This window comes from Scleropages formosus, chromosome 10, assembly GCF_900964775.1.
Source record: "Scleropages formosus chromosome 10, fSclFor1.1, whole genome shotgun sequence".
Lineage (NCBI taxonomy): Eukaryota > Metazoa > Chordata > Actinopteri > Osteoglossiformes > Osteoglossidae > Scleropages > Scleropages formosus.
Window position 1 is genome coordinate 28218004 of NC_041815.1, and position 16156 is coordinate 28234159.

The following is a 16156-nucleotide window of genomic DNA, read 5'->3' on the forward strand; positions in this document are numbered from 1 at the left end:
TCTCCGTCCACGTTCCCCTGACCCCACACGCTCCTTACGCCGTCAAGCACGGAACAGCCTGCTGGTTAAAGCTGCAGCCTTATAATCTGAAGGTTGCAGGTTTAAATCCCACCTCTTACTGTAATAGCCTCAGACCAAGGTCTTTACCCTGAATTGAAAAAGTAGAAACTTCCCCAGCTGCGTAAAGGAGTAAACTGCTCTCGGTCGCTCCCCATCACTAGACGTAACGGACGCAGCGCGAACATCCCGCTCCGTGAACAAAAGATAATTTGTTTTTCCGCTCAAGTGCCTTTTAAATACCATGCGATGTGGGAAATCGTGGTGCTGCACTTCCTCTGGACAGCGTGACAGACGGCATTTCGGTGCGTTTTGCGCCTGCTGCCCTTTGAAATGAAGCCCCGGGCACCAGACTCCCTATCACGTACAATCTCGTACCACGGTACCCCGCAGCGTAAATGCGCTAAGCGACACCGTTCCCTCTCGGTGCATCGGCTCCTCCTCCTGGGAAATAAGGTGGTCGGGGTTTGGTCTTCAGCCCCTGCACCGAGTGCCAGTGGCGGTCAAGGCCTGGAGGAGCCCAACACATTTATCTGATGGACACTTTACAGCAGGGTCATTTTTACTGTATCGATTTAGGGTAAAGTGCCTTCATCATGGGTACTACAGCTGATAGATGGAATTCAAACCGAAGCATTAAGCACTGCGCCACCTGCTGCCCTCACCCGAGTGCAACCGTTGCGCCGGCACACGAACGGTCGAAATGCGTTTAATAACGGCTGGTGCTCCGTGAGCTGAGCGCTTCTTTGCGGAGAAGGGTTTCTGCGACGCGTTTCCCGAGGCCGCGTTTGTCGTTTTGCGGGCAACGCAATTAATCTGCAACCCTGAGACAATATTAGTTTTGTCGGGTGAATAAGCGACGTTCACCATGACGCTGCTGCGCCGAACCGCCACCGAGCGCATCTCGTCCCACGAGCGAGATCGTAAGCAAGCGAAAAATGACGCACAATCTGCGCTCTGCAGACGGAGACCAAAAAATGCATCACGTTCGGCGTGATGAATATTTGTCTGAGGACATTAAAGCGACTGCTCCAACATCTGTCATTTCATGTTCCTCTCAGCGAGTTCTCCTCCGTCATCACGGTCATTTTACACTAACATTTACTCGATACTTCACCAAAGCTACGTACACCCTTTATTAATTTATACAGCAGAGTCGTTTTTACTGCATTAATTCAGGGTAAGTACCTTGATCAAGGGTACTGAACGTGAGTCCTTGCAGCTGAAATTTGCTCTCTTTAACCACTACGCCACTTGCTGTCCTTTTTAAATTTAAAAAGTGATCCTGGCGGGTCGCGGATCCTCGGCCACGAACCAGTTCTTCCCGGAAGAGGAGCGGAGGATGAAAGGCATGGAGCGGCGGTTCAAGCCCTATATTCAGGGAATAAGGCAGGGGACTGGTGGACTGGAAACCGGATACCGCCCTTCGACAACAGCTGTGCCGCTGTGCCCCCCCCCCCCCCATTTCGCAACCTCGGGTACAAGGGGATTTGAGGAGCTCTACTGAAGCCTGAAGAATGCAGGGGAAACATCGCCGTTGGGTCCAAACAAAGTGTGGTTCTTGGAAGCGGAGCAGAGTGGTGCCGCAGCCCCGGGACCGTATTAGCAGAAAACGAACGAATGCTAACAGAATCCAGGCCTTTCCCTTCCGGCCCCTCAAAAGACACGCGGTGCAGATCCTCCCCGCGGAGGAAGCAGGGTGCCAAATTCCAGCAAATTTAAAACTTCACTGTGGGCAAAACTCGAAGCAAACAAAACACATTTTCAACAAAATGCCGGTGAAGCCGAAAAGAAAAATCGCGAGTGCGTCCCTTTTGAACACCATGCCTCCGATGGGAAATAAAGCACACAAAGTGTCTCAGTTTTCCTTTATTAACTGAAATGATATATTGTCAAATGCATAAGGCACATGTTCAGAACCGCTGATGTCTTACTGTGTGACGCTGATTTTAACCATTTAACGCTACAAAGTGCGCGCAGCTTCGCGTGTGGAACTAACATACGGCACCGCTCCGTCCAGTGACATTCGCTCGTATGCGTAAATGACATGAAATCAACACACCGTTTGCCAGCTGCTTCGTCGCTTCTTCTCCGGACAGTCAAATTCCAATTGCAAATTCCGAGGGGACACTTTGCAGTGTGTCCGCAGGGTGTTAAAAAGGTGAGCCAACGTCTTTGCGGTCACACTTGTCTCCGGGATCGTTTGACTGGCCGAGCGCGGCAGTCACACAGCAGCAGCGGGTGACGTGTGAAGTCCTTTGGTAAGCGTGAGACTGACATCCCCATAAAACTGCATCACAGAGGCAAAAATGGACACGATTTCTGTCAGAAGATGTACGAGAAACATCGGACTTGTTTGATTGCAAGCGCTTTGCGTCTAACGCGGCCATGGCGCGCCCTGCTCACCCCCCCCGTTACCCAAAGGCACATATGAGAAGATGCTCTGGTGGAAAGGAAGGGCAGATGAGATCTCCAGTGAATGGACTCGAAAGCATTGGATGAGGGATTCTGCTACAAGATGACCGTTTGAACCTGAACTTTTACGTTACAGTTGGTCTGAGAGAAGTTCCCGCCCGCCGTCTCAGTGCCCAACGTGGAATCCGTGGCCTTCCGCCCGTGTGGCGGAGGACCAAGCGAAGAGCAGGTGACCGACAGCAGCGAACATCCAGGACGGGAAAAGGTGGACAGCGAGGGGGTGGGGGGACGGGACATGAGCAGGACCCGTAGAGGCGAGGACTACTCCAGGGCGCCGGGCCGCGTGGCCACGTAGACAAAGACGACGATAAGCAGCACGACGACAGCCAGCGTGGGCAACACCACGGTGGCGATCTGCTGGCGCGCTTCCTGCATGGCCTGCTTGCGCTCCTTCTTGTCCTTGGACGTCTCCTTCTTGGGCTTGCCCTTGAGCTGCCTCATGGCTGCCTCCTGGACGCTCGCCGCGTCTCCTCCCTGCTCCTGCGCCGGCTACGGGTCGCAGCTCCTGCGGCACACAGAAAACGGGAAGCACTTCGATCAGCAACACAAAGGCAGAAGTGAAACGAGACAGGACCACTGTTTGTTTTGGACTGGCTTTCTGCAGCGCGGGGGGGGAGGGGCGCTAATCATCTGGAACGTTATCGGCTTGTTTGGCTCCACCCAAGAATGCGGCGGGAACTCCGTATCCTGTAAGATTACATCCGTGAGGGGAACAATGAACTGGTTTTACGGCAACAAAGTGCACGTCTCATTGCTCAAGTCTCTCAGATCTCTAGAAAAGGAAAGAAGTGTCAACAATAACTTTTTAATCATTCAGCAGACATTTCCCAGCTAATTAGCTAATCATCTGACCAGCACTAGATACACGATTCTAAATTTCCTTGTAATCTTTCACCTTACATAGCAGAGGAATGTAAGGCTCACATCTAGACACACACACACACACACACACACACACACACACACACACACACAGTGGGCAATCTGGAGTTGCCAATCTGCCTCAAACGCATGTCTTTGGACTGTGTGAGGAAACCAGAGCACCTGGAGGAAACAAGCAAACATCACAAACTGAGTTGGACTCAAACCCACAGCACAGGACCTGTTTTTTCTTCTAAGATTTGGAAGAGATGCTTTATGTTTTGTTGAAATGAGGCATGTAACTGTGCTTTCAGTTGCTTGGCTTTGGTCCATCAAAGCTGCAAACCCACCTGGCCACATTTCCCCCCTGTAACAAGGAGGTATGGCACTGATAACAAGTGCTTTGCCACCCTCTTCTACACCGAGCAACAAATCCAGCTGAAAGTCAGTAGCAGCACACTGTAGTATATGTTGATATGGTTTAACTACTTATTAGCGTAAATTTATTGTATCAAAGATGCAATATAGTGATCAATTGTATTTTCATATCCATCCAGTACAGTTACATTGAAATGCAAGCCAGAACAGTAAGAACATGCTCAACTGGTCTTTTGGCATATTCAGTCTTATTTTGTTTTACAGTTTTTTTTTTTTAAAAATAAGTGAAGTTCCCAACCCAGTTTCAGAGTGGTATAAAAGGGAACACAAAGAAATAGAAAATCAAGGGATGTAGACAACTGTTTGCTATCATTAGGTAAGAAAGCCACCTGACAGCTGAGGAGAGGAAAACAAAAAACTCCAAAGAAACGGCTTGACAAAAAAACAAAAAAAAAAAAAGGAAAAATTCTGGGGGTCCAAATACCCGTCCTGGGTTTTACTTAAATTTGTAACCTAATCAATTCAAGGCCGTCTATTGAAAACAAACATGTGAAACCAGTGAGTGCTGTTTCATCACGGAGAGGATATAAGACTGAAAGGATAAGACATCAAGACTCTTGCAATTTCACCTGCTTTTACACAAATAAAAGGCTTGTCTGACATTCCCGTGTGTAGTGTTTCATTTTACCTGGCTTCATTCAGGGTGACCTTGACAGGTAGCACCTGAAATTGGAGCAATTCACCGCTGCTTCTGGAAGTCTTCCCACCTGCCGCGAGCCAATCCCCCACCCCCCCCCCCCAACCCGTTCTACAGACAGGCTGCAAACCAAAGCGCCTGACTGTTCTGAAAGGGGCCTCAAAGCCACGGTGGTTTGAAATACTATATTAGCATAAATCCAAAAAACTGTCACGGCGTTTCCGCGACAACTCGGAGCCATTAGTAATCACATGGAGCGGCCTGTTGCATTAATTGCACAAATAAGAGCTCCATTAAAACAATTAGCATACGCGGCACAAGCTAATCTCTGCCAACTACCTCCCGTGGGTTTTGTGCTTCATTTTGTGTGCGATGACAGAATTAGTTGCAACTGATTCATTTCAGTTGGTTCTATTATTAATTTTTTTTTTATTTTCCCCTGCAACATTCTCCTTTGCCATGAGCGGTAATAGCGGCGCTGCCACTGTTTGTAGCACAACAGTAAATTTGATTGTATGTGTGTGTAATATTACATTCTGAATGCAAAAATCTGAAGAGGGGAAATAAAAATGAATCAGTCACACCGAGTGGAAAAAGTAGTGACTAATAAGAGGCAGGAGAAATAACCCTGGCGGCATAAACCAAAGGAGTTTGCCGGGAGGTAGCCGGAGGCACGGAAGATGCCGAGCGGCAGCTGTTCCTGCTCGCGTTTTATCCGCACCTGACGGACGCTTGGCGACAGCTGGAGTGACATCTCTCCAGGACACTCCTGCCTTCACAACCAAATCTAATAAACACACACAAGAATAAATAAATAGTCGGAACGAGAAGGGTGCCACGTAGTGCCATCAGGCTGGCAAGACAGCCACCGGCAGCGATGTCAGTACAAGGATGGGTCAAGAACGGCAGCTGCTTTAAGAGAAAATAAGGACAATCACCTTGTGTGATCTGCAGCTGGAAAGCGAAAACGTCTCGGACCTGGGATTGAGTGTCAGAGCACCGGAAGCACCTGGGAGAGGAAAAGGGAAAAAAAAAAAAAAACACACACTAATTGTCGGTTATTGGCGATCACTAACAAGTTAACGACAGTGGGATAAGCTGCTTGTGGTTGCATGGCAGTACAAAGGCTGGAAGCCCTCCTTTAAAAGAGCATCCTTTAAAATAAGGGTCATTCACGCAGGGGCCGACATCATCGTCGCCGCTCCGCGAACAGCATCGCGTTCATAGAGCGATACAATCGGCAGGATAATCGAAAGCCAAAGGGCAAAAATGATAACTGGACTATTCCTCCAAAAAAAACACACCCCGGGTCATTGCCGCTTTTGGTTGCGTCTGCCTGGGAACAGCATTCCACCGCTGCTTTAACAAGGTCACCGCAATCAGCCACGAGGATGGGCGGAGCTTGACAAAACTCCGCCCCCTGGTCGACACGGCCTTCTGCATCACACGGAGGCGTCCCCCTTCCTTGGTCACACTTTCCTCCCCGTTCACCGAAGAACCGTGGGCAGCGGTACCTTTGGACACTAGGGAGGCAGTGCTGCCCATTAGCGTCACAGAGCTGGCAGTTTGTCACTGTCTCCCGCCACCGGGGGCACCTTACTGTGTCGAGACCCCCGAACCATCCACAAGCACATCCCTTCTAATAATTTATCTGCCAAGGCTTGAACCCTAGTGTCGGACCGGGGATACTCAAGCATTAGATCTCAGGGACTCCTAAAAATAGCCCCCCTTACACACACACACACACACACACACACACACACACACACACACACACACACACAGACCGACCAAATGAGATTTATCCCACCCGAACTAAATCACCAAATGCTAACTGTCCGGTCCAGTGCTCCCAATAATAGAATTTGGAAACCTCAGAGTTGCCACAAGTAATGGTGTTATTTTGAACCGTTTTATTATTGTATATTAATTTGAGATGACTTACAAACACTGTCACACTTGGCCAATTTGCACAGCTGGAAAGGGCCGTCTTGCTCGACTCGGCTCCCTCCTGGGATGCGATCTCGCAACCCGCTGCAATATGCCCACGTGTCGGCCCACAGTCTGAAGGACACTGGCTGGGCTGCAATCCACAAAGTCACAGGAAACATAATCAATGGCTTTAAAAAGTGCACTAAACAAGCTTTTAATGGAGATTGGACTGGCTGACCTTCACTCCCACAGAGTCCAAAACGCCAAGGCAGAGGGATATTTATAAAAATTAAAAAAAGCCTAATTTCCATGGAGATGCCGTAAACAAATCCGCGTTCAGAAGCACAAACACTTGACAAACGGCGCTCCGGGACCCTTCTCTAGGCAAATGGCCGTTTCAGCCGAGGTCAACGCTAACCGTGTTTTCACAGGTGCGGTGGCGGCAGCAACTGGGCCCCAACGTCCTCGTTTTCTTGCCGACAGCAACAAGTCATCGATTAAATCAAGCTCCGCCGCTGCGGAACACACCGCAATAAGATGCAGAGGATACGCGCACACACACGGCAGCAGAGAATTGATCACGCTTATTCGCCAGGAGCCAGACCCCAGAGAGCCGTCCTTTCTTAACCTCAAGGGTAAAGCGGTAATCTCTGTAAATCTGCTGGCAGCACCTCTGGCTTCTATTTGAGGACACGAACACAAGACACGGCCTAGAACGAGCGCCACACGAACAACGCTGCACTTAACAGCTCTTTTCTGCTCTGAGGCCCGAGCGGAAAGACCCTGGTGCCACACAGCGAGCGACAACTGACATGCCGGGTCCAACTGGACACCCTCTTTAAACGGCGTGTTCCGACACACGGCCCTCAAGTCAGCTCTGATCCCAATTTTTCAGGTACAAGGAGCAGAGCGGACCGCCCAAGGTTTTCGTCTGCTGCATCACGACACGCAGGAACGGCGACGGAACCCTCGAGCGGCAACCTGACGTAATTGCGTCAGCGAAACACCCCCCGATCGACGCCTCCAACACGCACGTCATTAGAAGTCAATACCGACACTCCGGTCCAAAGTAACTGGAAACCTAACATACTTTCACACGTGATAAACAAATTTCCCAACATCTGCGTGGATATTAGGGGCAGAGTCTCGGGAGGAACTATGGTCCAAAACAAAGTTGGAGTGCAAAAAGATAATATATACGATGACGATATTCATTATTTATATATGTTCCACTTCCTTCAGCGAGGAAGTCCCCGCTGGATAAGAGTCTCATTTTACCTCAGGTGCCTGCATGGAGAATGTCGCGATTTTTCCCGCTTCCCCCCTTTCATCTCCTGCATCATTTTAATGCCTCTTTTCACGCCGGATCGCAAAGAATAGACACCTGTAGCCATAGCAACAGGACACACCGGGCAGCCCCGAGGAATCGCAACTCAATAAAACACAAAAGGGATGACAGCAAAAAGACCATTAGAACGGCATTAGGGGGGAGAGTCATTAAGTATCTCGGTCGAATAATGAAAACGGCAAATCGAGTGTCACTTGTTTACCGCGCACCAAGCAACACGCCCGCCAGCAGCTGATTTAAGACGCCGCTTGGCAGTCACGCCGATATTCCCGGATCGCCCGCGTTAAGTTTTTCCATGACTTTGATCGGTTCGGCCCGAGAGTTCTCACACTTTGCCGACAGCCCGAGGAAGAAATCGACCAGTGGTCAGAAAATAAATTTAAAAAAGCGTGCTGAGCAACGAGGCTTTGCGGAGCATCGCGCGGAGATTTCCGATCTCGTCGGGGTCGCGATTTCGCACCTGCTGCGTGCTGGTGAGGGTCGAGAGCTCACGATCGGCCCGTCCTTGTTCCGCAGGATCACCACTCCGCGACTCCTACGGGACGTCTTGCAGTTTATTCGGGGCACGTCAGAGTCTGCACCTGTCCAGACAGAACCGTACAGGGGTGAACTTCCGAGGTGGATCATGGGCAAATATCGTGACACAAACTGGGACAGAATACGAAGGGGGAATATTTATCATTTAAAAAATAAAATAAAATGAACAAAACACTGCAGTATGTATAACATGCAAAGAGGAAAAATGGGACAGACCATCACACAGTCTGCAGCACTGATTTCCTGCCCCCCCCCCCTTCCCTCCTCCCTCCATGGATCACTGATTTTTCTGCACCTTTTCAAAGATCACCCTCAAAAGTGCACAGAGGTAAAGGTTATGTTTACAACACTGAATTAGCGAGATCACAATTCGTCTCTCGTGCGTTGAATAGAACCCCAGCAGAGCGCTGACCCTGCTTTACTTCATATTATTTAATCAATCGACCAAAATGCAGCAGTCCGAGATGCCCCGCGGGGTTAAGAATCTCGTTAGTCCTCTGATATTTTCCCGAAAATGCACCCAGAAACCTGCAGTTCTCACCACCACGGGGCCTATATAAAGACTGCTGAAAAATAAGTGCTGCCCCTCAAAGGAGGAAGGAAACCTGCAACCTGAACCTGTCTGAAGTGGTGCTCCAGGGGGTTTGGGTAACGCAACAAATGTTGTCCCTTGATGACCTGCTGCATTTGACTGAACCGTCACAAACATCAAACTTACATTTATTCAATTGTCTGTCACTTCTCCCAAAGCAACATACAAGTTGGGGGGTTGGTGTGCACCAAACAAACAAACAAAGATTGACAAGCAGCTTCTCTGGGATACCACCATGTTGTTGGTTCACATCCCTTAAGCAGCTGATCAGGAGGGAAGTGGCTTTGAAAGAAATGGGTTTGAGATTAGGAGGGATTCAGCAGCTCTGAGGGAGAGAGGTAGCTTGTTGTAGCACAGCGGGACCATAACTGATAACCGCTGGACTTTCCAACCAGAACCCAGAACACAACCCAACTGGAATCAGGCAAGAGAGACAGAACCCTTGTGGCTTTTTTATACAGGGACCTTGGCGGTTTCATTTCCTTTTCATTTAGATGCACAATGAAAACCGAAAACGAGGTTAAGACATTAACTCAGCTTCTACCTTCCAATAGACCATGAAAATGGCAATATATTCAAGCCATAAAATGTATGATCATTTAATTGGAAAAAAATTGGATTCCGTGCCTTGAAATTCTGCTTTCGGTTGATTTTACGTTGCGCGAACCCCGACGTCTGACTCCAACTTGTCTTCTAAGTTAACCTTCCACAAATAAGTGGGCTGACACAAACCATTTTTGCTGTTTTGAGCCAGCAGTGAAAAGGGACTATTCCTCTAGGAACTTGTCTAGTTGCATCTTTAAAAGTAATATTTGTCTTTAAAAAAAAAAAAAGAAAAAAAAAAAACAGTAAAAACTCGTACATCATAAAACACGAGATGGTGGGTAAGTCGTCATGAAGACATTTACATTTACTTATTTAGCAGATGCTTTTCTCCAAAACGACTTCCAATGAACTCTGTTATCAGAGCCCTTACGAAATGGTGAAAAATCCTCCAGATTCATCAAATCGTGAAAAATTCAGCACAAGGGGGAAATGGCCTTTGCCGAAAAGCGCATCATGATGGTAGACGGGGGGGCTACGTGAAGAACGCAGACCACTCCCCGCAAGCATCCCGAGCAGGAAGAGGGCACCGTCTCCATGGAAACTTCTGGACAATTCCACGCACAGATCACAAGGTGCTGCAAATTACCACTGTCAAAACGTCAAACAGGGAAAATGAGTTGTAATGCGGCACCACGAAAGTTCGACACGACCCGCCGAAGGCGATTAGTATCTCGTGAACCTGCCTCAAGTGCGCCATGCAGGCCAGTGCCACCGGTTTCTGCACATGTTCCACAGCATCATACAAAGAACATCCAGAACAGCGAAAGCAGACGCTCACTTAAAGGTATCAGTGTTACTACGCAGTTCTTGGCGCAGATGAGCCGGGAACCTCTTGTACATTAACAACGTCACCCCTCCCAAACCACTCCTGTACCGGGGCAGTTGTACCACCTTCCCAGATGCCCACATGCTGGAGGCTTGGACAGAATCCAGAAGCTGGCGGTCTGGTTGCCAGGTGCTGGGGTGCCGTGCAGAGGCTCCCTCTACTCCTCGGAACTGCTGAACCCTTTTCAACATTCATGAAGGGTATCAAACCCATCTCTTTCAGATCCACATCTCTTGATCTGACCCTTCCTTGAATTTCCATCACCTGTCACAACTACCTTAGTATCTTCTATCAATTCTATACGCAGCTGGGTGTGTACCAGCACAAATGGTGGTACTGGAAAAAGTGAATGTGCTGAGACAATCAGATGTTTTCATCGAAAGCTTTTCATCTGTTGTTGATGCACTTTTGCTTACTCTACGACTTATGGCGCACTGAAGAAAAGCATGTGATGAATGGATCAATGCAGAACCCGAAACAACATGGTCCAATAATACATTTACATTCATTTAGCTGACACTTCTCTCCAAAGCGACTTACAACCTTAAGATACATACAATTATTTACCCATTTATACAGCTGGGTAATTTTACTGAAGCAATTTAGAGTAAGTACCTCACTCAAGGGTACTACAGCTGGATGTGGGATTCGAAGTGTTGGGCCCTAAGGCAGCAGCCCTAACAACCTTTCATCCACAAACCCCCTCTCCGCATCGTTGCCAGCAATCTCACTCAAATGTAATCCTAGGAAATTCAAGTTTTCCAAGTACCACCCTGTTAGAGGGATGCAGTTGAACTTTCATTCAAACACACAAACAATGGAGCCCAAGTCTTCATCACATGATGTGTTCAATTCCATAAACACGTTTCACAATAACAGGCATAGCACTGGGAAACAGTGCGGGAATTTAGGCATGCAAATCTAATGCACAATTAATCAACAGACATCCAGTGCTGCTTGAAACAATGTGAACCCTGCAGGTATGGTCATTATTCTCATATAAAATATTACTTATAGAAAATATTACTTATAAACTCTAAATATTAAATCTTAAAATTAACAGAAAATTAATAAATGAATCAAGAGTGTAAATTATATTCAATTCACCTACTTGGTTTAACCAGTTCAACTTGGGCTTCACTTATTTTTACACCTGCACTACTTGTGTGTTTCTACTACACACGACTTCCTGTAAAGCAACATATGGAATTGATCATTACATACGGGTTATGTCACATGACAGACACTGATTCTCATGAAATACCCATTCTGTGGTAAAACTAGGGGGTTACCATACCTTCGAGCAGCACTGTATGAGAAGGCAAGCGCTAGTACCGTAGTGGCACAGTGTTTAGAGCTGCTGCCTTGCACTCGAAGGTTCTGGGTTTGAAGCCCACGATAATTAATTAGCAAAAAAGATATAAATATGTACATAAATATGATAATATAAGCAGTAAAAAAGTTAAATTGCTAAATTTACCCAGCTGTATAAATGAGAAATTACTATACATAGCTTAATGTTTTGAGCAGTTTTGGAGAAAGGTGTGAGATAAATAAATGTAAACGTAGTATATTTTCCCTGGAGAACTGACTTATCAGTTTCCAACATCCACCGTGACAGTTAGCGTTGTTTAGCGGTCGTGTTAAACATATAAAGCTCAGGGAAGTCACCCAAGTCGTACTTTATGCAAAAATACCATTTCAATGTCTTACATATTTATGGGTCTCATATTTGAAACACCGAGATCCCCCCCTTCCCTCTCCATCTGTGGAAGAACAAGGAAGCGAAAATGCACTTCACACTTGCGGCGTGTTCACGACTGAAGCCATCGTCGGCGTCACTTCATTTGCACGTCGCAAACCGATCTAACATGTGGTCACACTTTGTCTGGGCAAAATTTTACCACATTTTGTCAGAGCTGATGAGGTATTCTGTGAGACTGTGGTGACCGCGGAGGAGGCCTGATTCTGGAGATGGATCATATGGAGATGTGTGTTGGAGACACACTAGAGACTCTCAAAGACGACCTCCCCCCATGCAAGTTCTTTCTCATGAATCTATCAGTTTACATTTGTTGTCCTATAGTTTTACCTGACACTCCAGAGTAACTTAAAGTGAAGCTACTTAATGACTTACCCATTTACGGTGGGGTACTTTTTACTCCACCAATTCAAGGTAAGTACCTCAAGGGTACTATAGCAGAAGCAGGATTCGAACCCGGGTCTTTCGAACGCAAGGTTGTGGCTCTAACCACTATGCCACCTGCTGGAGAGCCATGGCAACATCACATTTTTTTTCATTCTCCCTCTAGTTTCAGTATGTAGAGGTTTATAACAGCAGATACATTACTGCCTTCTGTTTACACTTGTAATGAATTTTACATTTATTAATTTAGTCGATGCTTTTCTCCACGGCAATTTATCGCTGACTCACCTACAACTATCCACACATTCATAAGACTGGCCCATTTTACCAGAGCAATTTAGAGTAAGTACCTTGCTCAAAGGTACTACAGCCGAGGGTGGGATTCGAACCTGCGACCTTGGGGTGCAAAGGCAGACACTCTAACCGCTGCGCTACAACACACACTACTTTCGAACAAACTTGTCACACACTAACATACAACAGAATAGAATAAAACACACACTCTAAAAGACAGATGACAAGCTGCCAACACAACGTGTAACAAGGCAGAACAACGAAACACAACAGAACAGTACAGTACAGTACTGTTACAGTTCGGTGTGTTAACGTAAGAGAAGACGGTCAGTGTGTGTGTGTGTAAGTTTGTCACGTGTGTTTGTGAGTTACCGTCCGTGGTCCGGTGTGTGAATGAATCACGAATGCGTTACGTGTGGTTTGGTGTTGGCTTTTCGTGCTTCGGGGTCGACGACGGTGCGCCGCAGTGTGTGAAAATGTGTGTGTTACACTTCTTGCTGTGCGTAACGAACGGCCTGTCGCCGTGTGTGACAAATTTGAAATGGTAAACTGTGTTAGCGCGTGTCAGTTTGATACGGCGTGTTACTGTGTGTGTGTGTGTGTGTGTGTCCCGAATCCGTGTACAGTACGACTCGCGCGCGGTGACAAACCGACAGCGCGCCGTGACGCGGCAACACACACACACACACACAACGTTACACAGCAGCACGCTACGCGCCATGGTGTAACACGCACGCGCGCACGCACAGACAGACAGACAGAGCGCTCGCGGCCACGGACACTTCACTTGCTTCGCCTCAGGCGGCCGCTCGGCGCGCGCACGGCTCCGGGAGGTGGGGGGAGGGAAGGGAATCCGCGTCGGGCCGCCGGAGAACCAACGAAGCCGCGGCTGCGCTCCGTTCCCGCTCCACTCCGAAATATTTTCACTTCTTTTCCACTCCACAACTTTCGTCACTTTCGTTCCCGCCGCGGGAGCGCGCCGCGCGCCGCCCTTCGAGAACTTTCAAAGTTGCCTTCTCGTCCGCCTCACACATTTGTTGCATGCGCGCCGCGCGCCAACAACAGCGCTCGCGCAGCCAGCGAGCGAGCGAACGAACGGAACAGCGCGTGGACCCGGTCCGTCCGGCGCCCTCTCCGACACTCACCCACAGACCGTGGCGTGGGGTAAGAGACGTGGTGGGATCCGCCGCCGCCGCCGCCGCTCCCGCTCCCCGCCAAAGAAGAAGAAGAACACCGCTCACCGCAGCGCCCTCCCTCCGTGCCTCCCTCTCCCTCCGTGCCGAGCGAGCCGAGTGCCTGTCGCGGCTCGATGTCGCCCGGCTCTCCTGGCTCCCGATCCAGGGCTGCAAACCCTCCTGCCGTCCGCCGATCTGTCGGATTACGTGGCAGCGAGGCGCTCCGCGCGAGTCGGCGGAAAGGGGCGAACAGCGCCTCCTACAGGACAGGAGCGGTACAGCAGCGAGAGGAAGCGCCGCTGCAGCTTTGAGTGGAACGGAGCGGAGAGGAGAGGAACGAAACGGAACGAATGACATGAGAAGAAAAGAGAAAAAACGGAACCAGAGGAGGGAATAAAAGAATGAAACGGAGCAGCGAAAAGGGAAAGAAACGTAATGGAACAAGAGGCTCGAGGGAGCAAAACAGTACAGAGAAAAGAAGAAGGAAAGGAACAAAAACTGAAAAGCAAGAATGGAAAAAGAATGGAATGGGATGAAACGGAACAGAACAAGGGGCAATGAAAAGGGATTAAATGAAACAAGATGAAGGGGAATGAGAGGTAAAGGAACAGAACAATCCTGAGGAAAGAAACTGAACAGCACAACGGAAAAACGAGGAGGAACGGAATGAAAAACGAATGAAACGGAAGCATAACTTTGAGAGAAATGGAAGAAAAGAGGATTGACCCTGCAGTAAATATCAAAAATCATGTCATCTACATTATTATTAGGGTATCTTCATTCGTATCAGTTCAGTATAAGAACCTTGAGCAAGAGCATTGCAGCAGGGGGTGGGATTCAAACCCAGCACCTTTGACAGTAAAGTGACAAGTCTAACTACGACGCCACCTGCCAGCTCCAGCAGAGAAGCAGACTTTACTGCTTGTGTCTCGGAAACAAAAGAATTTGAAAACTGGACCAACATTAGTGGTCCAGCAATGGACCAAATGGACTGTCAGAGTCCCAAAGACCTGGCAGGTGGGGGGGAGGTGTTGTTTCATTCTCATGACTACCAGGCATTAATGTTAAAAGAAAATTCAAATATAAGCAGCGTACCCTCTCAATGTATATTAATCTGGTATTAGTAGAGGAAGTTAATAGGGTTACAGTTTTGGCCTCCCCCCATACAAAGATCAATGGCGTGACATCAAGGACGCCGTGGCCCTAACACGGAGGTTGCGCTCCAATAAGAAGCGTGTTATTGAGCGTGTCACTGAGCCGAGCGCTCAACGCGTTCGGGCCGCGCAGCTCTTAATCGCCCCTGCTGCCGCCGCCGCCACCGTTAATGGCTGTCAAAGGGAGCAGTCGTGCCACTGATCTGTTTTCAAATTAAAACACATTTTGATTTGAAGTGATTCTTGAGTGCCCTCCAACAGCGGCGCCGTCACGGGCTCCTGATTAAATCATCGCGGCAACGAGGCAGCGGATTCATCAGGGGGAGGACAGGCCCAATTAGGAGCGAGTGCTTTATGGCTCAAAGAGCGAGATTCACACCGCTGCTAATGGAGCAGCAGGTGGCGCAGTGGTTAGAACTATCCTTGTGCAATGTGAGGGTGTAAAACCCCTCTCCTGCTCTAGTACATGAAGGTACTTAACCTGCTGTATAATTGAGTAAATCACAAACCTCACTAAGTCACCTTGAAGGAAAGTTAATAAATTAAGCATCATAATATCTTGCGCTTTTTATAAGATCTCGTGTCGAAACAAAAGCGGCCCATCACTGAAAACCAGTAATTTTTGTGTATAGAGGGGGGAAATACAGAAAGGAATGCGGTTCTGTGATGACACTGGAACAGTAACTCGAAAATAAAGCCAGGGATCGCAGAAGTGCGCAAAGAAGCTTCCGGCAGCACCTGAAAATGGGGGGAACCTCGTGGGAACCTGACGAGGAGCTGCACTGTCCTCTTGGGATCTTATACTTCTCCAAGATGTGAACCTCAGATCCCGAGGAAGAGGAAGCCAGCAAATGAAGAAGGAACGAAAAGAAGCACTGGGACCAGAGTCTCGTTACCTAAACTTTAATATGAAATAATATTTACATTCTGTCAAATGTAACAATATGGTCACAGGAGAAATTCTCAGAATAAGACGGACAAGACACACACATAAAATAAACTTCAGCGCCGAGTCTGTTTTGTCCTCAGCTTCTGCAAAGTTTTCTGTGGAGAGATGAGAATTTACAAAGAACACAAA

At 48.2% G+C, this 16156-nt stretch overlaps 1 protein-coding gene across 3 annotated transcripts; it reads right to left on the reverse strand.

Annotated features, from left to right (window-relative positions):
• Window positions 1–1919: 1919 nt before the first annotated feature.
• smco4 (single-pass membrane protein with coiled-coil domains 4) lies at window positions 1920–16084 on the reverse strand. Of its 3 annotated transcripts, XM_029255718.1 has the most exons (4): window positions 12447–12505; window positions 8209–8329; window positions 5407–5477; window positions 1920–3037 (listed from the first exon to the last, which is right to left on the reverse strand). In XM_029255718.1, exons 1-4 carry the CDS (start codon window positions 12448–12450, stop codon window positions 2970–2972), a joined length of 264 nt encoding a protein of 87 aa, XP_029111551.1. In that variant the 5' UTR covers window positions 12451–12505; the 3' UTR covers window positions 1920–2969. The 3 variants fall into 3 exon arrangements, with proteins under 3 accessions (XP_029111551.1, XP_029111552.1, XP_029111550.1); XM_029255719.1 differs by lacking the exons at window positions 5407–5477; window positions 12447–12505 and adding an exon at window positions 13895–16084; XM_029255717.1 differs by lacking the exons at window positions 8209–8329; window positions 12447–12505 and adding an exon at window positions 5773–5914.
• Window positions 16085–16156: the final 72 nt, after the last annotated feature.